The sequence below is a fragment of the Alexandromys fortis genome, unplaced genomic scaffold (genome assembly GCF_014885135.2).
Source record: "Alexandromys fortis isolate MF-2015 unplaced genomic scaffold, M_Fortis_MF-2015_v1.1 scaffold_187, whole genome shotgun sequence".
Taxonomy (NCBI): Eukaryota; Metazoa; Chordata; class Mammalia; order Rodentia; family Cricetidae; genus Alexandromys; species Alexandromys fortis.
This window is the reverse complement of record NW_026068088.1, coordinates 2380349-2397860: the sequence shown is the minus strand read 5'-3', so window position 1 is coordinate 2397860 and position 17512 is coordinate 2380349. Positions and strand designations below refer to the sequence as shown.

The 17512-nt window shown below is 44.3% G+C and overlaps 1 protein-coding gene across 1 annotated transcript in view; it reads right to left on the bottom strand.

The window, feature by feature from the left end:
* Positions 1 to 17167, bottom strand: part of Ildr1 (immunoglobulin like domain containing receptor 1) — a 35033-nt gene extending 17866 nt beyond the window's left edge. The window contains 7 exon segments of the mRNA XM_050122391.1: positions 4873 to 5019; positions 5535 to 5654; positions 10348 to 10497; positions 11554 to 11724; positions 13557 to 13630; positions 14667 to 14854; positions 17126 to 17167. Of these exon segments, the coding sequence (XP_049978348.1) occupies positions 4873 to 5019; positions 5535 to 5654; positions 10348 to 10497; positions 11554 to 11724; positions 13557 to 13630; positions 14667 to 14854; positions 17126 to 17167 (892 nt within the window).
* Positions 17168 to 17512: the final 345 nt, after the last annotated feature.

The window sequence follows — 17512 nt, the reverse complement described above, 5'->3', positions numbered from 1 at the left end:
GAAATTTCACATTAGTGATTTAGCAACACACCTGAAAGCTCTAGAACAAAAAGAAGCAAACTCGCCCAAGAGGAGTAGACACCAGGAAATAATCAAATTGAAGACTGAAATCAATAAAGTAGAAACAAAGAAAGCAATACAAAAATCAATGAGAGAAAGATTTGATTCTTTGAGAAAATAAAAAAGATACACAAATATTTATCCAAACTAACCAAAATGCAAATTAACAAAATCAGAAATTAAAAGGGGACCATAATAACAGACACAGAAGAAATCCAAAAAATTATCAGGTCATATTTCAAAAATTTGTACTCCTCAAAATAGAAAAATAAAAGGAAATGGACAATTTTCTGGATAGGTACCACATACCAAAAATAAATCAAGAACAGATAAACAATTTAAATAGACCTACAACTCCTAAAGAAATAGAGGCAGTCATCAAAAGTCTCCCAACCAAAAACAGCCCAGGGCCAGATTGTTTCAGCACAGAATTCTACCAGAATTTCAAAGAAGAACTAATGCCAATACTTCTCAAATTGTTCCACATAATAGAAACAGAAGGGACAATGCTAAACTCTTTTTGCAAGGTGACTATTACCCCGATACCCAAATCACACAAAGACATTACTAAGAAAGTCAATTATAGACCAATATCCTTCAAAAACATTGATGCAAAAATACTCAGTAAAATACTGGCAAACCAAATACAAGAAAACATAAAAAAAATCATTCACCATGATCAAGTAGTCTTCATCCCAGAGATGCAGGGGTAGTTCAACATACAAAAATTCATCAATATAATCCACCATGTAAACAAATTGAAAGAAAAACACACATGATCTCTCATTACATGAGGAAAACATCTCTGACAAACTTTAACACCCTTTCAAAAATATAAGTCTTGGAGAAATTAGGGATACAAGGAACATACCTAAACATAAAAAAGGCAATATACAGCAAGTCAACAGCCAACATCAAGCTAAATGGAGAGAAACTCAAAATGATCCCACTAAAATCAGGAACAAGACAAAGATGTCCACTCTCTCCATATCTACTTAATATAGTACTCAAAGTTCTAGCTAGAGCAATAAGACAACAAAAGAAGATCAAGGGGATACAAACTGGAAAGGAAGAAGTCAAACTTTCACTATTTGCAAATGATATGATAGTTTACAGAAGTGACCTCCAAAAAATCCACCAGGGAACTCTTACAGCTGATAAACACTTTTAATAATGTGGCAGATACAAGATTAACTCAAAAAACATCAGTAGTTCTCGTATACACAGATGATAAACAGGCTGAGAAAGAAATCAGAGAAACATCAACCTTCACAATAGCTATAAACAACATAAAATATCCTGGCGATATTCTAACCAAACAAGTGAAAGACCTGTATGACAAGAACTTTAAGTCTTTAAAGAAAGAAATTGAAGATAATATCAGAAAATGAAAAGATCTCTCATGCGTGGAGAGGTAGGAACAACACAGTAAAAATGGCAATCTTACCAAAAACAAGCTACAGATTCAATGCAATCCCCATCAAAATCCAAGCACAATTTTTAACAGACCTTAAGAGAACAATACTCAACATCATATGAAAAAACAAAAAAACCCAGGATAGCCAAAACAAACCTGCACAATAAAGGGACTTTTGGAGGCTTCACCATTCCAGACTTTAAACTCTACTACAGAACTACAGTAATGAAAACAACTTGGTTTGGGCACTAAAACAGATAGGAATCAAATGGAATCAAATCAAAGAACCTGATATTAACCCATATGAACACCTGATTTTGGACAAAGAAATTATATAATGGAAAAAAAGAAATGAATTCAACAAATGGTTCTGGCATAACTGGATGTCAACATGTAGAAGAATGTAAATAGATCCACATCTATCCCCATGTACAAAACTGAAGTCCAAATGGATCAAAGACTTCAATATAAAGCAACCACGAACCTCATAGAAGAGAAAGTGGGAAGTAGCTTTGAATGTATTGGCACAGGAAACCACTTCCTGAATATAACACCAGTAGCACAGACACTGAGAGTAACAATAAATAAATGGGGCCTCCTGAAACTGAGAAGCTTCTGTAAAGCAAAAGACATTGTCAGTAAGATAAAATACAGCCTACTGAATGGGAAAAGATCTTCACCAATCCCACATCAAATAGAGGACCAATTTCAGAAATATATAAAGAACTCAAGAAATTGGTCATCAAAAATACCAAATAATCCAATTTAAAAATGGGTTACAGATCTAAACAGAGAATTCTCAACAGACTAATCTCAAATTGCTGAAAGACACTTAAGGAGATGTTCAATATCCTTAGGTATCAGGGAAATGCAAATCAAAATGACTCTGAGATACCATGTTATAAAGATGGACGATAACATAGATATAAATATTGTAACTGTAATTCTTGCTTGATACCTGTTTGTTATATGTAATTTTACTATGTTAAAATCAAAACCTTCCTTTTCATTGAGACAGAAAAGGGGAGGTATTGTGGGATTCCCCTCTGAATGCTGTGATTACCATTGATTAATAAAGAAACTGCTTTGGGCCTATAGCAGGGCAGAACAGAATTAGGCAGGGTAAACTAAACTGAATGCTGGGAGAAAGAAGGTGGAGTTAGAGAGAAGCCATGTAGCCCTACCATAGATAGATGCCAGACGGAACCTTGTTGGTAAATCACAGCCATGTGGCAATACACAGATTAACAGAAATGGGTTAAAGTAAGATGTAAGAGCTAGCCAATAAGAAACTAGAGCTAATAGGTCAAGCAGTGATTTAATTAATACAGTTTCTGTGTGATTATTTCAGGGCTGAGCAGTCAGGAACAAACAAGCCACCTCCTACTACAATCTTACACCTGTCAGAATAGCTAAGATCAAAAACATTAATGAAAGCTTATGCTACACTCCTCCATTGCTGGTGGGAGTGCAAACTTGTACAGCCACTTTGGAAATCAGTATGGCAGTTTCTCGGAAAATTAGGAATCAATCTACCTCAAGAACTAGCAATATCATTTTTGGGTATATACCAAAGGAAACATATTCATACTACAAGGACATTTGCTCAGATATGTTCATAGCAGCATTATTCATGCCAAAACCTGGAAACAACCTAAATGCCCCTCAATTGAAGAACAGATTAAAAAATGTGGTACATTTACATAATGGCATACTACTAAGTGATAAAAAAATTACATCTTGAAATTTTCAGGTAAATGGGTGGAACTAGAAAAATCATCCTGAGTGAGGTAACCAAGACACAGAAAGACATACACAGTATTTACTTACTCATAAATGGATATTAGACATAAAACAAAGGATAACCAGCCTACAGCCCACAACCCCAGAGAAGACACGAAACAAGGAGAACCTGAGAGAGACATAAATGGATCCCCTTGGGAAGAGAAAGTAGACAAAATCTCCTTAGTAAATTGGCAGTATGGAGGGAGGAGAAGGGTGATTGGGGAGTGGGGAGAGAAGAAGAGGAGTGGGGAGGAGAACATGAGGGGTCAGGAAGGAGTTGGGTTAAGGACAAAGAGGGAGAGCAAGGAAAGAGATACCTCAAAAGAGGGATCCATTATAGGATTAGGTAGAAACAAAGAACTAGGAAAATTCCCAGGAATCTATAAGGATGACCCCAGCTAAGAATCTAAGCAATAGTGGAGAGGGTGCCTGAATTGACCTTCCCCTATAATCAGATTGATAACATCATTAATTGTCATCATAGAACCTTTATCCAGTAACTGTTGGAAGCAGATGCAAAGATTCACAGCTAAGCACTGGGCTGTACTTCTGAAGTCCAGTCATGGAGAAGGAAGAGCAATATTATGATTAAAGCTGCCAAGATCATGATGGGAATACCCACACAAACAGCTGACCCTAGCAACTGAGTGCTCACTGGCTCTGGATTGACAGCTGGGGAACCTGCATAAGACCAAACAAGGTTCTAAGAATGTGGGTGACAGTTGTGTGTCTTGGGCAGTTTGTGGGGCCACTAGCAGTGGAACCAGTATTTATCCCTAGTGCATATCCCTGGCTCCTTGGAGCCTATTCCCTATGGAGGGATACCTTGCTCAGCCTAGATACGGGGACAGTAGAGCCTTGGTCCTGCCTCGAGTGTTGTGACAGAGTGGATGGATGCGAGGTGGTGTGGGGAGAAGGTGGGGGGAGCAGGAGGGGAGGAAGAGGGAACTGGGATTGGTATGTAAAATAAGATTTTTTTTTTAATTTAAAAAAAGAACTAATGCCTCAATACCTTTCTCTATTTCCCTTCCTATTCTTTTCATCTCATCTCTAAGTAGTGTTGTGAGATTGTAATAGAATTAGAAACATTTGGTCTCTGTCCCTGGTTTCTGAAATTTAACTCCTAAAATGCCTGGGCTCTCCAGATGGATGAGTAGCTTCCATGTGTTAATTAGATGGCTGGTGGCCAGAATCCCTGGAGAGTTTTGGGATTGAGACAGGTTGCCAAAAAGACCAAGGCATGGCTAGAGTGCTGAAAGTTTCTATTCTACTTCTAACCTGGGAGAGAAAAGTTGACTTGATCAAATACACACACACACACACACACACACACACACACACACACACAAGCTGTCATTCAAATGTGTTGGTCTGACTCCATCTGCGTACTAAGAAAAGAGTTTCACAGGTAGAAATCCTGTTATCAGTCACCTTCCCTGCGACTTTAGAGCATTCCTGAGCATCATTCTCAGGGCTGATGCTCATGTCTTCTGAACCTGCGAAGGAGGAAGGTATGAAGGAGAATTGGAATGACCAGGAACTTTGACCTGCTTGGGGCCTCAGGCACGCGTCTCATCGTGCCCAACCCACTGCTCCTCGTGTTCTCTCACCTTCCTCGGGGCAGCAACAGACGGTAGGACAGCAGGGGCAGCGGATGTAGCAGCAGCAATATTGAGGACAGCACTGGCACCAGCACACACCATTCAGCAGCAGCAGAAGGAGGGCTCCAAGGATGATGAAGATTACTGTCAGCCAATCTACAGCGGAGAGAAGCCGAAAGGGGGCTGAACTAAATCTTCAAAGGGATGCCTCTACTCCAACATTCTAGACCAGTGCTTCTCAACCTTCCTAAGGCTGCGACCCTTTAATACCTCATGTGTGGTGACCCTTAATCATAAAATTATTTTGGTTGCTACTTCATAACTGTAATTTTTTACTACTGTTATGAGTCCTGATGTAACTCTTGGTGTTTTCTGATAGTCTTAGGCAACCCCCATGACAGGATCTTTCGACCCCAGAGGGGTAGTGACCCATAGATTGAGAAACAATGTTCTAGACCTTAGTAAATACAGCCATTGACCTAAAAGTTAAGTTCTAGTGATATACTGGTAAAAAGGTTTAGCTCTAGTAAGAGACCATTAGAGGTCCCAGTCCAATGAAAGTAACACAGACCTGTTTGTTTCTGGTTTTGCTATGATTGGTAGGTGCTTTTGCATGGGTGTGCGGGGGTGTACACTGATGGGTGGCCCTAGAGGGTGCCAGCAGCACTTACGCAGGACAATGAGCTTCACCTCCTTATCCGGGTCTCCTGAAGTGTCTCCTGGAGCCTCAATGGTGCAATAGTATACTCCATGATCCCACCACATCACTTCATTAATCACAAGGTCCGCTCCTATGTAGGAAGGAAAGGAAAAGCGCCAGTTATCGGGGCATGGTAGCTGTGGGACCTCAGAACTGTCATTCCTAAGAAGGCCTGTGGTTGATGAGAAAGAGGTCCAAGACCCTTCCTCAGACCTTCCTTTGTTCCCGAAGATGAGGATGATGGAAAAACTCGCCATCAGACCCCACAAGGAGTTTATAAAGATTCGGATACATCATCTTATTTAATTCCCACTACATATGCTTGTATGTGGGGGAGGGAGAGAGTCCCAGTTGTCCCCCCTGATTTGTTCCCTTCTTGTAGGATCGTGGAATTGATGGGTATGCCTACGGCTGCTGTAGTTTAAGGAAAAGTATCTTTGCTCCCTTTAAAACTGTTCAACTAAAACTGTGATTCTATTAGTACTAAGAGATTAAGACCTGGGTGGACTGTGTGGAAGTTTAATCAAACACTTTGGGAGGGGGGTTTGAAAAGCAGAATGAGCTATGAGAGCTTTATCCTCATGGGTGGGTGGGTAGGTAGGCTGGAGCCATTAAAAAGGGTGAATTTGGCTGGGTGTGGTAGCACACACCTTTACACCAGGATTTGGGAAGCACAGCCATGTGTATCTCTATGAGTTCCACATGAGCCTGGTCTACTGGTCTGAATAACAAGTTCTAGGATAGCCAGAGCTACATAACAAAACCCTGTCTTCTATTGCTGTATAATGGTGTAACAGTAAGACCCTTACCAGACTTCTCAACCTCTATAAACATAAGCCAATGAATTTCCACTGATTATAATTACCAACTCTTATGTCCTCTTTTATATTAGAGTATAAAACAGACTAAGAGCAGAATAGAATAGAGCATAGTATAGCAGTATAAAATAGACTAAGTCAGGGATCACCTAGAATAAAGTCAGGATTTCCCATCCCCTCTTCTAAGTGACGCAATTCTGATTAACGGAATGCATGCAGGAGAGTTGCAGGAACTTCTTTAAGATAGCATGTGGACAATCTTCCCTTTCTTCTTCATCTCTTCTATGTTGCTCCCTGGGTGTTACAGACTGGGTACAGTTTGAATGTGTGTCCCAAAGCTTTGTGTATGGGAGACTTAGCCTCAGTGTGGCCTTGTCGGAAGGCAGAGGAATCTTTTAGGGATGGAGATCAGAACAGTCATTAGGTCACTTGGATGAACTGTCCTGAGAGAGGATTAAAGTCATTCTTACATCTCCCCAGTAGGTTCACAACAGAACGGGTTGTTACAGAAAATAAGAATGGTCCTTTCTGCTCACTGGTCTCCTGTAGCCCCCTGGGGGCTCTCCTTCTTGTAAGCACTTTTATAATAATGCTGTTTTCATGGTAACCCTGTCAAACCCCTTCACAAGGCCAAACCAGTGGCACCATCTACTCTTGGACTTTCAACACCCGGAGTGATGAGCTAAATAAACCTCTTTTCTTTGCAAATTACCCAGGCACGGGCCTTTCATTTTAGAAACAAATAATGGACCAATACGTCTAGAAAGAAGATGACAATCTGGGTCAGGACAAATGAACTTGGACCCCCCAAAATTTAATGGAATGCAGCCACCACCCTAGGTCTGGGCTGTGTGTTTCTGATTTTATACATGAGATCAAAACAAGCTTCCTTTTGCTTACAGTACTAATATCTTTGGTTTCTACTTATTTGCAATCAAATGTAACACCGGCTGAGAAGTGGGTATGATTACTTAGCGATATTTCAGATAAAAAAACTGAAGGTAGAGAGGGGTTAAGGGAGTGGCAAACACACAGAGATAGTGCTTGGCATAGGTTCATGCCACAACTCTGCCTCAGACTGGCGCTTTGAAACACTGAGCCCTGATATTTTCTCCAAAATGGCTGTAACACTTCACAACCTAGACCCTTCCCCAGTCCAAGAAGAACAAGAAGGTGCTTGAAGGGACAGCTTGTGCAATGACCTTGAATGATCACAGAACATATACCCAGCATTTTTAGAGTATTACCCCAAAAAAGAATCTGTGTTCCTTTGAGTACCTGATGCTCCACCGTGACCTGATTAAGAACAATGAATGGTTATCATACACTTAAAAATTAAGCAAATTTGACCAATGTTCACTGAAACCCTGTGGCTCAAATTAAGAGGAGCCAGCCTCTCTGTCCTGGCCGGTTTAAAAGTCAGTCAGAGCCCCAAAGCAGCACCCCAAAGTGATGGTCTGCTGGCTTCTCTCAGAAACTGCAGATATCAGCCCTCAGCATTACCGGCTTGCACAGGCAATGATCAAATCTGCAATTCTTCATTGTCTGTTTGTCAAGAAATACCTCCTGAGGAACTGAAACAAAAACGTGAGGTCATGCAAGACCGGAGCGAGCCCTGACTTCTGTTTCCTTCTCTTTTACGTCAATCCTTGTGAAGCTTTTCTCCCTCATGATTTTCTAAACCTACCTCTTTCCCTCCACCCCCAGACCGGGAGGAATGATGAAAGTTCTCATCTGACCCGACTTTCCTAAAGTGTTTCTGAGGATTGCCAGCACGGAGAGGCTATTCAGATATGTCAATATGTTACACGAACCGTGACCTTATTTGGCAAAGATGTTAATATGTTACCCAAGCCATGACCTTGTTTGGCAGGGTTCTCTCGATTGATGGAAACTCAGACGAGAAAGTGTCAGAAAACAAGGATTCTGAGAAGTCAGGATGAGCCTGGAGGTAGAAATAAACCCTGGGGAAATACTGCTTTCCCTTAGGAGTGAGAACAAGATGGCGTATGAGCCAAAAGTGGTCAGGAGGAGAGGTAGTGAGAGGGACTACTCAGAACTAGAGGCACACAGAAGAGCAGAGTCGGCCTCCAGACTCTCCACGGGGACTTCTCATCCTTCAGAAACGCTAAAGGAAACCGGCTAATTAAGTATGTGAGACCAGGAGTCAGAGCAGAGCCAATTCTGAGAAAGTAGAGCCAGCCAAGTCTCTAAGGACACATATGGAGACTAAGGCAAATGCAGGTGGTCCCTAGGCTAAGAGTCACAGGCTACCTTGGGGAAATCAGAGGACACGTGTGAAAAGATCCTGCATATTTAAGGATTACAAACTTAGAAGCAACGTTATACTGGCCCTTCAAATCGTCGTAAAACAGTCACCAATTCTCTCACTGTTTGGGTACCACAAGCAGCCTGAAGTGTGGTTTTATGTGGTTATGTGGAGAAATTCCTTATGGCCAGCAATTTAAAAAAAAAAAGATTTACTTATATTATTTTTATTTGAGTGTGTGTGTGTGCTCACGCGTGTGTCTGGTTTTGTGCATGTCGGTGCAGTAGAGGCCAGAAGAGTGCATTGGACCCCATGGGACTGGAGCTGAAGGTGGCTGCGAGCTGCTTGCAGCGAGTACTGGGAACCGAATTTGGGTTCTCTGGAAGAGCAACAAGTTCTGTTAAACACTGAACTCTCCAGCCCCACAAATACTTTTCCCTTTTAAATTTTTAAATGTTTGCTTGTTTATTTATTTTTATGTATATTAATATATATTTTATGCATATAGGTGTGTTTTGCTACATATGTCTGTGCACCACATACATGCCTGGTGCCCAGTAAGCCAGAAGAAGGTATCAGATCCCCTGGAAGTAGAGTTACAGACAGTTGTGAGCAACTATGTAAGTGCTAGGAATCGAACCTGGGTCCTCTGAAAGAACAGCTAGTGTTCTTAACTGCTGAGTTCTCTCTCCATTCTCCAATTTTTTTTTTTAAACACAGCATGTAAAGTTCACTGAAACAGTCTCTGAGTTCTGTCATTTTAACTACACAGTAATCCAAGATGACAGGCTGGGAACATGGGGTCCTAGCCAATTCTTCGTACATAAAAGCATCCTGACTAGATGACGTCGGTCCATCCCTTAGGAACTGTTGGACAGGTGAATTTCAGACACTATGTCATGATTCTCTGTGACATGGACTCTACAGTCAGTCTCCCTTAATAGAAACCGAGTCAAAAACAAACCAAAACGTGAAGGGGCTTGCTCAATTTCATTTCCAAGAGCAGAGCAGTCACCAGGCCTGAGTGTGGTTGTGGCCCCAGGGCAGTGGGGGCTGCTTCCTGTACCGGGTGCAAAGAAGGAGCCTGCTTTAGACCGAGCTCCCAGACAATGCATGTGATATTTACTGCAGTGTGGCTCTCTCGCCGATGAGAAGGAAGAGGCAGAGAAAATGGACAACCCGCTGCCTGTAGCTAGGCTTGTGAGGGGGAACCACTGCGACTCTTATCCAGGCTTGTGTCCAAGCCCCTGCTGCTTCCTCTGTCCAGGGACCGCAGCAGTCTCAAAGGATCCACTTGCCCTCAAGCTCATGTTTTTGGTACAGGCATCAAGAGTGGCCAAGGGGACCTCAGGGACCTACTGTGTGAGTGAGCCCGGAGAACGATTTGGAAAAAACATCAAAGAAGCGGATGTGAATCTTAGCCTGACTCTCAGGAAACGAATCAATGACACCCTGACCTTTATTTAACCAAGGCTGAGGAACATCCTCTGGTCCGCAGGCCAAGTTCCAGGGAAGCAGCTTCAGATGGTGGAACACATTCTAAGAATCTGGCACTTGCTTCAAACAGCCCAGTGACCAAGTCAGTCATCAGGCCCCAGAAGATCTTGGGGAATCCCGTGCTGACTCAGCCTGCCAAGCCCGGCTCTACCTCCTCAAGGGCTAGTTCCCCTGCTACCTCCCCCATACTCCCCACTCACGGTTCTGGATGGTGATCTTGCGCTGCCGGTAATCCACCCCCAGCACCGGCTCACTCTGCCCCCGCCGCTGGGCCACGATGCGAACTTCCCTCTGATTGTCGCTACAGTCATTGGAAGGGTCCTGGCCCAGGGATAAAGCGGCCTGGTATGCTGAGAAGAGAGGACCAAGTCCTTCAGATTCTGCAGGTCTGGAGTAGACTCACAGGAACTCCACTCCCATCAACAAGACTCCAAAGAACCTTGAAAGCCATCATTTCCAAAGCCTGTCTGCATGCCCTGTCTCCTTACCAATTTCCCTTGGTTCATTTACAATGTGCCACACCCCGCCCCCGTTTCTGTTCCAATGGGGGTTCAATCACCAACCTTCACAGTAGAGAACTCAAAAGCTGCTAAATCTTCCAGGGGACCATTGCTCACCACCCTAGTCTCTCCCTTATCACTTAAGTGTTTAAGAAGAACCCACAAGATGACAATGCAGACTAAATGGGGGGACTCAGAGAGCTTTGGAGGCTCGGTCCAGCCCTCCTGTAAGGTCTTAGCCCCAGAGCTACAGGAAGTGTGCAACCATGCCTTCCTCCCTTTGTTTATTTTTACTTCCTTCCCCCCAAGAGGGTCTCCCCTGGTACTCTCAAACTTCCTAAGGCTCTAATCACCTCAGGCTGCCTGTGGGGCTCCAGGTTCCTCTGGTGCTCCAGGGAAGTTAGAAATGGGCCTCTGTGAAGGAGCTCCTGGCACAACAGGGGACAAGAATGGACCGGTTGTCATTGAGAAGCAGGACTTGAATGACTTGAAGGCGCAGCACATCACAGTGATCAGATATGCCTGAGGTGAATAGGCTGTGTGGAGGCAGGGAGCTCTACCTTACTCAACCCAAGGCAGTGGGCAGGGATCTTCCAAACCATGGCCACTGGCTTGAGCTGCCTGCCACAGGGCTCAGGACTGGTTTGAATGAGTGCTCAGAAGGAAGGACGCGCTAGGTCTTTTGTGTCTGAGCTGTTTAAAATGTTTTTAGAACAACATGGGGTAAACCAATTAACATTTGCCCTGGGACAACCTCTTGTGGAACTTGGGCTCAGTTTATCTGAGAAATGGACGAGGTCGTGGTAGCTTCTTCTCATGCTGACAATTTGTGATCTATTCCTAAACCCTGATGATAGCATACAGATGCCTGGGAACCTTGGACAGAACAAGAATCGGGGTACTCACAGGCGGAGAAGTAGTCGAAGATAGGGTCCTTGCAGAAAGACTTGAAGCGCCATGTCACTACCACGTCCTGCAGCTGAGCAGAGGTGGTTTAGTCACATTTGAGGGTGATGGAGGCAAACAGGGTGACATAGCGTTCTGTGTGCTGAACTGTGACCAGCAAGGACAGGCACCCTGAAGGCAAGAGCCGGAGACAATGCTAAAGGTGACCTACTTCTGTTCTTGAGTAATGAAAGTCATGCAAATGAACAAAAGAAGCACAGCCCCTGCCCTCCTGCCCACCTCTGCCTGGCAGCTCAAATACACAGGCTCCTGCTGAGCAGCGGACAGAAGGAAAGCCCCCCCCCCCCCAGCTCTCCACCCGCCACCTTCACCCCAGAGGAAGCAAAGGGGAAAAGACTGACAAAAACTCCCAAAATTCAGTCTATTGACACACCAACCCCATCTAGCAATAACCACCCCACACCCACAACAATAAAAGAACTGTATTAAAATAAGGCTGCAGTTATAGTGCAGTGACCCTGCTACAACCAGTTTTCCCCTGTTCCTTCCTTCTCTTCTGAAAGTGGCCAGGCTCAGGTAGCACAGCCTTTAAATCCCAGCACTCATGATGCAGAGGCAGGTGGATCTTTGAGGTTGAGGCCAGCCTGGTCTCAAGAGTGAGACCCTGTCTTAGAAAAGGAAAAAGGAAGGGAGGGAGGAAAGGAAGAAAGGAAAGGAGGGAGGGAGGAAGAAAGAAAGGAATGAAGGAAAAGGGAAGGAAGGAAGGAAGGAAGGAAGGAAGGAAGGAAGGAAGGAAGGAAGGAAGGAAGAAAAGAGAGAAAAAAAATGGTTTCTCATTTCAAACTCCATCCTCTGGCCCCAAAGGTGAGTTGGTCAACCTGCCTTTCCCAGCTGCCTCTCACTTCATGTCCCAGTTCACACAGGCCTCAGCCACGCTGAACTTAATTCCTCAGGACTGGAATTACTCCCGCCTCCAGATCCTCACAGCTGCGGCACTCCCAGGCTGGACTGCTCTCCGCATTACCTGCCCCCACTCCACTCTCTTCCTTGGTTGCCTACTGTCCATTCTGTAGCTCCTTGGAAGTCTTAGAGGCAGTAAGGCTGAGAGAAGGTCTCTCCTGCCTTCCTCAAAGCGCCCTGTCCTGTGGGCAGAGAGCACCTCCCTGCTTGGATATAGAGGCTCTGAGAAGACACCTGGATTTGCCCCCCACTCTTCAAATATAATCCCTGGCTACTATGCCTGTCACATGACCGCGGTTGGATAGATGACTGAGGACATAGCAAGCAGTGGACATTGAGCTGCACCCACGAGCAGCATCAACACAGAGAAAATGAAATAGCAAGTGTCACAGAAAATATCAAGAAAGCCTTGATGGAATTAGGAGCCCCCCCTTTTTTTTTCTTTTGTAAAATTCCTCTTAGAGCTCTGAAACCACCAGGCCTTCAAGCTCTCCATGTTTTGATGAGGAGCTAGGCAACACAGAAGCACCTGACGAAATAGTGGCATGGTCAGAGAACTATCCATAGGAAGCATCTTGGGATGCTCGGATTGGGTCTAGATTGCATAACAAGGAGCTCTTCTTCAGGGGAGGCAGGGGGCCAGCAATGGTACTCATGGCTGAGTTTATGTCCCTTGGTCTGCAGGGAATGGTCCTGTTCTGGAAGACTCTGAAACCCTTAGGTGGAGCTTTGCGAGAGGAAGTGGGTTACTAGTAGGAGGGCCTTAAAGGTGTATAGGCCAGCCTTACTGCCTACCTACTCTCCACTCTGGGCTGGGAACAAAATGTGGCCAGTTGCCTCACATACCTCTCCATGTATCCCCATCCTGACGCACTCTGTCATTCTTAAACTGTGAGCCATTTTCCCCCTAAATATCTTACTAGATATTTAGTCACAGCAAGGACAGAAGTAATGAGTTTTTATTTCTATGTCTTGCCTTTCCCTCCCTGGACAGCCCCAAACTGTCTCTGCAGCTTTCCCTATCACAGCTTGGACACAGCTACGAGAGAAGAGGTTGAGAGTGAGCGCCCTCGCCAACACCGGCTTCTTCTGTTCATCGATGTGTGTTTTCTCACTGCTGAGACCAAGTGCCCCACAAATGCAGCTTAAGAAAGGCTTTATTTCAGCTCGCAGCTTGCTGGCACAGTCCCCTCATGGCAGGGGACTGTGCTCCTGCGGTTGGGAGCACTGGGTGGTGCTCCTCACACGTCTGCGAGACCAGGAAGCAGAGAAAGGTAAATGCTGGTGTTCCCTAGCTTTCACCTTTGTATTCTGTCTGGAACAGCAGCCCACATAAAGGCACCACCCACGATCAGGGTGGGTCTTTTCTCCTCTTAAACCCTGCTGGCAGCACCTTCAAAGACACCCCAGAATACCAACCACCACACACACTGACTGGGATATATAGAAAAACCATTTCATTCTAAACAAAACCTTTGCTTCACATGGCACCTTTGGATATTTTCTTTTCAACAATAAATGGGATCCTGGGAGGAGACGAGCTGCATGGCTTTACATGGACGTGGACACGTGACTGGCCCGCAGTCACCCTAAGGGGCTCAGAATCATGATTCTCTCCCTCTGCTGTGTTCTTGCTGTTCCTCCGAGTTCTCCTTTAGTTAGAAGAGGCACCGCAATCCCTATCTCATGTGTTCTCTATTTGGCTGAAAAGTAATTTGGTCTGGATAGCTTTCTCAAATTCCAGTCAGCTTTTGTACAAAGATGGAGCACTTGAGAGAGGAGAATGTGATTGCTCAGGGTTAGGAAAGGGAATCTGGTGCTCTGTGACTTTGAAGTCTGCCGACTCTCATCCCTCAGAGGTGAAAGAATGGGATCTGGGGTGATGGCCTTGATTATCAAATGCATACCTAACTCCTCTTACATGAATGCCGCTATTATGAGTAAGTCATAGCTAAAGTGACCAAGTCACCTTTACCAACGTCAGTACCGGCTTTGCTGCCTGGGGACTCAGCCTCTCTGTCATTTCATCCCTCATGTGAATCTTCAACTCTTTGGAGGTTCTGAGTTCTCATCTGTGCTTCCTCCTGAGGTCTACTGACCCCACAGCACTCTGTATGGATCACACGCCATCACCTCTGCTCTGCCAAACATACCCAGGGTTGGTGGTGAGGTGCAGAGAGAGGAGGTACCCGAACACTTTTGGACCTCTGTCTGCTTGCTGCTGGTCTTCAGACTCTACTATGCACCAAGTGATGCTCCTAACACCCCGCTCCATAATAGGAATAAGCTCTACTCCTTCACGTGGACCAAAGTTCAGCGGTGTAAACCAAGACCCATGAACCTAGCAGTACAAATCTAATTTATTAAATGTCAGCAATGCAATCAAACTCAAAACTACAATGCTCCCTAAACAAGTGGACGTCGGACACCGGACTCTCAGAAGCAGCAGGACTTTTCAGATTGGGAGAGAGAAAAAGTAAGTAGCAATTAGCCCATCTCAAATGCAAAATTGTCCCATCTTTTTTTTTTTCCCATTTAGCTTCTAACCTTTACTCTGTACAGCAAACCACACTGGACATTCATGGTACTCAGTCCATAGAATTTTTAGGAAGAGACCTGAATGCCAGAAGAATCTGGGCGAAAAGTTCATTTAAATGAGAAATGCCTTGATTATGAATGACCTGGGCACCTGTTTGTTCTTTCAAACTCAGCACTAAAAGTTTTCAAATTCTTGACTTCCCTTTAATCTTGGGACCCTTCCTATGCCCAGTCTAACTGTTGCCTAATGCCCAAGCTGTCTCTATTATTTTCTCTTGAAAACTTTAAAGTCTAGGGCCTGGTGGCCTACATTCTAAACCTAACACCCTCTCCCCATCCTAAAGACCTGTTGAGTGATTTCCAAGCTATGGAAAATCAGACAATGGCATTATCTGTCTCATAATAGGAAGAATAATAAATATCTCCAATAAGTAAAGAGCCGGGCACATAGTAGACATTCAACAAATCTTGTCCATTAGCTGTGTCCTCTGCATGTATTTCATCTAAATTAAGAGGGTAAGATCAACTAAGGTCAGAATGTCAAAAAATTATCTCAAAAGAATTGGAATTGTTCAAATGTAAGCTATCACGATAGTCTCCGCTTTGTAAAAGCAGTTAGGGGACTGTGTGTTTTCTAGCTCCCAAACCCATTCAGAGTTTGCCTCTTCTGTGAAAGAGGAAGGGAACAGAGAGACCTGTCATTTAAGGGTAGAGTGGAAACTTCAGACGAGCTACGAGAACGCATGGGAAGGAGGGAAGGAGAAGGGGATTCTTCATTTCCCGCCACCAGGTACTTTCCGAGACCATTTTGTTGTGCCAAGAGGGGACTGGCATCCTATGGTAAAGTAGAAGGAAAGCAGACCAATGAAGGCGTAGTCTCTCACCAGCCAAATGCCATCGATTCCCAAGTGCACGCAGAACCCAGCACATTTCTTACTTTAGTGTAGTGTAGGATGGGAAAAGAGGTTACAGTTTCTAGACGATGCTATCCTTACAGGATAGAGATGTAGGTGACAGCTTTTTCTTTGAATCAATACTACTTTTTGGTATGGGAGATAACTAGATGGTATTTCCCCTTCTGTCACATATAAAGTTCTGCGCAGAGGACCTAAGCTATAGTTTTTACTTGGGATGTCCCAAAGGGCCCATGTGCTAAAGGCTGGGTCCCAAGATGGTGAAACCTCTGAGAATGGGACTTAAGCAAGGTTTTCTACTACGGTACCATGTTATCAAAGAGGACCGGCACTGGGAAGCTGGCCTTCCTTTCTTCTTAATCACCTGGTTGCCATGAAGTCAGTTATTCGGCTCCACCACAGACTCAACACAGCCCTCAAAGCAACCATCAACTGAAACCTCCAAGATTGTGAGTCAAGACAAATCCTTTCCCTTCCCAAGCTGAGTTTCTCTTGCTACAGCAAAGCAAAGGTGACCCACACACGGTGGTAGACAGAGACACAGAGGCCAGCTGAGGAGTAAGGGGCCTGGTGCCCTGGCGATGGGAGTTTGGCCTGTTGAGGGTTTGCAAATACCCAGACACTTCAGCTCGACTCTGTGGGTTAACAAAAAGCACACAGGTTCAATCGTATCAGAACAAGCTAGCACCTCAAGTCTATTTACCATCAGTACTAGCTACATTCCCTTAGATAACAGAACAAATATAAGAGAAGTTAAAGGAAAGGGGCCAGCAATGAGCGATGGACAAGAAGGAACAGGGAACACTGGGAGAGAACTGTAGATGAGCAAAAAGTGGGTGGGGGCTGAATTATGCCCATGCATGGCCAGCTGGGCTGGGGAAGGGGGGGCTAAGCACAGGCCTCTATGAGGACACCCTACGAGACAGTGAATCCCCTGTTTTGTCAAACACGGTGTTTAATCACACATTATCTCATTCTACCTTTGAAAGAAAAAAAAAAGACAAATAGATGTTCTTTTATTTTATTTAATGTTTTTCAACTTTATCAGTGGAGACAATCCTCTAAGGGATGGCCTAAACTGGCATACTGCTAGTAAATCACAGCGGTACATTTAAAATGAATGAAAATGAAATTTATGCCCTGGTAATGTTGAAGCATACCCGGGCAGCCCCGTATAAGGTGGGTCTGTTGAACTTCTCCATATCGGGGTTTCATGATCTAACTTGACAAGGACGACTAACCAGGTCTCTTCCTCAAGAGGGCTCCAGACCTCATTACAGATGGTTGTGAGCCACCATGTGGTTGCTGGGAATTGAACTCAGGACATTTTTGGAAGAGCAGGCAGTGCTCTTAACTGCTGAGCAATGAAACCCCCTAAAATTCCAAACTCTGCACTGTTCTTATTACTCCACCCCATTTTCCAGATAAGTTTTCAAAAATGGTTGAAATTTAACCCTTTAAGTAATACTCTCAGCCTAGAGAGGTGGCTTAGTGGGGGAAGAGCTTTCCCAGAGACTCAGAGTCTAGTTCCCAGCATGCACTTTGGG